This window comes from Sinocyclocheilus rhinocerous, unplaced genomic scaffold (assembly GCF_001515625.1).
Source record: "Sinocyclocheilus rhinocerous isolate Xijiao unplaced genomic scaffold, SAMN03320098_v1.1 scaffold1584, whole genome shotgun sequence".
NCBI lineage: Eukaryota > Metazoa > Chordata > Actinopteri > Cypriniformes > Cyprinidae > Sinocyclocheilus > Sinocyclocheilus rhinocerous.
Genome location: NW_015641037.1, coordinates 280,886 through 283,804, shown reverse-complemented (window position 1 = coordinate 283,804; position 2,919 = coordinate 280,886). Strand labels below are relative to the sequence as shown.

At 39.0% G+C, this 2,919-nt stretch overlaps 1 protein-coding gene across 1 annotated transcript in view; it reads left to right on the top strand.

Moving 5' to 3' along the window:
• Positions 1 to 348: 348 nt before the first annotated feature.
• The window catches only part of LOC107754251 (major facilitator superfamily domain-containing protein 6-A-like), a gene marked incomplete at its 5' end in the record, with an annotated part of 14,805 nt that continues 12,234 nt past the window's right edge, over positions 349 to 2,919 (top strand). Inside the window, 3 exons of the mRNA XM_016570625.1 lie at positions 349 to 937; positions 1,606 to 1,611; positions 2,276 to 2,377. Of these exons, the coding sequence (XP_016426111.1) occupies positions 349 to 937; positions 1,606 to 1,611; positions 2,276 to 2,377 (697 nt within the window). The remainder of the gene's footprint in view (positions 938 to 1,605; positions 1,612 to 2,275; positions 2,378 to 2,919) is intronic.

The following is a 2,919-nucleotide window of genomic DNA, read 5'->3' as shown; positions in this document are numbered from 1 at the left end:
TGCGGGGCGATACACGAATGACGCAAATTGGGAGACACAAATGCAATACACGCAATGCGAACACGCAATAGTCTTCCGCGCAAGTTGAATATTTTCGAGCGGGAAATTCACATGACACGTTGTCATGCAAGCCAATCAGTGCAGAGCTTATTGATGTCCAGTTTGACATTTCAAGTTGTATCAGAAAATGGAGAAGAGATTGTGTTTTTATTCATGTAAGTGATGCAAAAAACATATCAATGCGATATGAATATTCGCTCCGCTTTTGGCCAGCACCAGTTCCAGTACTATTTCAATAGAAAAGAGGTATTTATTGAGTCTAAAATAGGTTTATTTGGATTGTTTTAGGTGACACTGCAGTACTTGGGTCCACATCGTGACCGATACGGTCTCCAGCGAATGTGGGGATCTCTAGGATGGGGTATCGCCATGGTCTGCGTCGGCATCTGGATCGACCACACTAGCACTGACCTTGTCATCGGCAGCATGGAATGCTCCAAGGAAAATTACAAGAATTACCATGTTGCCTTCATCGTGTTCGGCGTGTTAATGGGAATTGCTTTGATTGTTGCTACTCAGTTTAAGTTTGATGTTCAGCACCAAGACAGGAGCGAAGGAACCGAGGTTGGCAACCAGCAGCAAAACACCCAACATAGAGGTTCCCTTGGAACGGAGAACATCGAGACCCCAACAGTTGTCCAAGTTGAGGAGTTCCACTTCTGGGACTTGATGCGAATGCTGTGCGGTGTACAGTACAGCACTGTGTTGTTCGTGGCCTGGTTCATGGGCTTCGGCTATGGGTTTGTTTTCACTTTCCTTTACTGGCATTTACAGGACCTGACAGGAACCACAACTCTGTTTGGTGTTTGTTCTGTCCTGAGTCACGTGTCGGAGCTTGCTGCCTATTTCACCAGCCATAAATTCATCGAACTAGTGATCTACTACGCATGTATGGAACACGTCCGCGGAGCAGACCATCAGCGTATGCTTTCAGAAGTATAAATACAAGTAGTCCGCGCTGTCCGTGTACGCGTCCGGATTGCTCATGCGGAAAGTATAACACAGGCTTTAGTGTATCAGTCTGCTAGCTTAGCCACATGCTAACACCAAATTCTATTGAAATCAACTGTCAGTGTTTCAAATTACTCTTTACTTAGGTTCCATTTCAGTTAGGATTCTACTTTGGAAGGTTGCTGCTTATGTAGGCCGCAAGGCTGCTCACTAGGGTTTAGAACCAAACCATTATAGTAGTTTATTCTAGTCGCAGGCCAGACCTGTCCAGGTAACCCAAACCATCTCACTGCACCATGTGACTTCAGCTCATTTGGTCCTGACCTTGAATCAGTGAGACTTTGTGCATGGCGCTGTCATGCGACTCTGTAGGTCTGCACTGGGATCAGTGAGTTGTTTCAGTGGTTGAAAGGCCTGGTTCAAAAGCACAAAGCCCTTTTCTGTCAGCGGTGGCACAAGTCCAGAATGCAGTGCACAGCTACAGTGTCCACTGCGTGGCTCCTTTTACAGAGAGCGTAACATTCATGCTCTTTGGTGTTCAAGTTGAGTTATTTGTTTTAAATTATATAGAGAAAACCATTTGACTGAATGACTGACACAGCAGTATGAATTCATAAGTCATCCCTCCTTGACCGGTTTATAACTTCTTGTAAGAGGCAGTTAAAAAATTAAGACACTTCCTGTTAGACATTTTTATGTTTTGTAGACTCATCTTTAAAAGATGACCTGAATAAGCTGTAATGATATTTGAGATATGACTATGCGGTTAAATCTAATCTTGATTACTTGTTTTTATAGCACAGAGGAAGTTAATATAGTGAGTCATCATGAAACACAGAGCACTTAAGAAAATACTTTTTTTTGGTCCAAATTATATTTCCACTTTTAAAATTCACAAAAACCTGTCTGGCTTATTAAAATATAAGGGGGGAAAAGTAATTTTATTTTGCATTTGCATTAAAAAATTAAACATACTTGGAACCATTAACCATTAAATTAGGACCATTAATGTTTTTATGTATTGCAGCTAGAAAAATGCTATTAATGTATTTATTATTTATGTTTGTTTATTAATAATTCTTAATTAATAATTGTCAAATTAACAATGAATTAAAAGTATTCTTTAATATTAATTTTCTTTAATATATTTAATATATTTTTTTCTTTACGTTTAAGGGGGTGAAACATGAGCCTGACATGTTGTTGAGATGTTTTATGAGACTCCTGCATGTATTTTTAATAACTGTGTCTTGTGCTTCTTCTGTCAGAGTTTTGTACATTGGCCTGGCTTGCAACACAGCACGCTACCTCTATATCTCGTATCTGAAGAATGCCTGGACTGTGCTGCCAATGGAAGTGCTGCAAGGTATGAATGGCCAGTCATCAAGTTCTCAATCCTAGGAAAAAGCATCTACAATCATTAAAATCTCTAAATGTGATCTGTTGTGAACACATTATGTTTTAAACATCAAGGCGGTGGTTCATTTCAGGAGAGGAAATCAAGTCAGTTTGACCGCCCTTTCCTGTGGCAAAACAATCAAAGTATAGTAATAATAATAATAATAATAATAATAATATTTTTTTTCTCAAACAGCCATAAGATCAGATATCTATGGAAGCCCGTTTTCGCCACTGAATAAAAAATAAAAAAGGTAATTGTGACTTTTTATCTCACAATTCTGACTTTTTTTCTTATAACTGCGTGATACAAATTCGCAATTCTGACTTTTTTTTCTCATAATTGCGTGATATAAACTCGCAATTGTGAGTTAAAAGTCATAATTGTGAGATATAAACTCGCAATTCTGAGAAATAAAGTCAGAATTGTGTGATATAAACTCGCAATGGCGAGACATTAAGTCGCAATTCTGAGAAATAAAGTCAGAACTGCGAGATATAAACTCACAA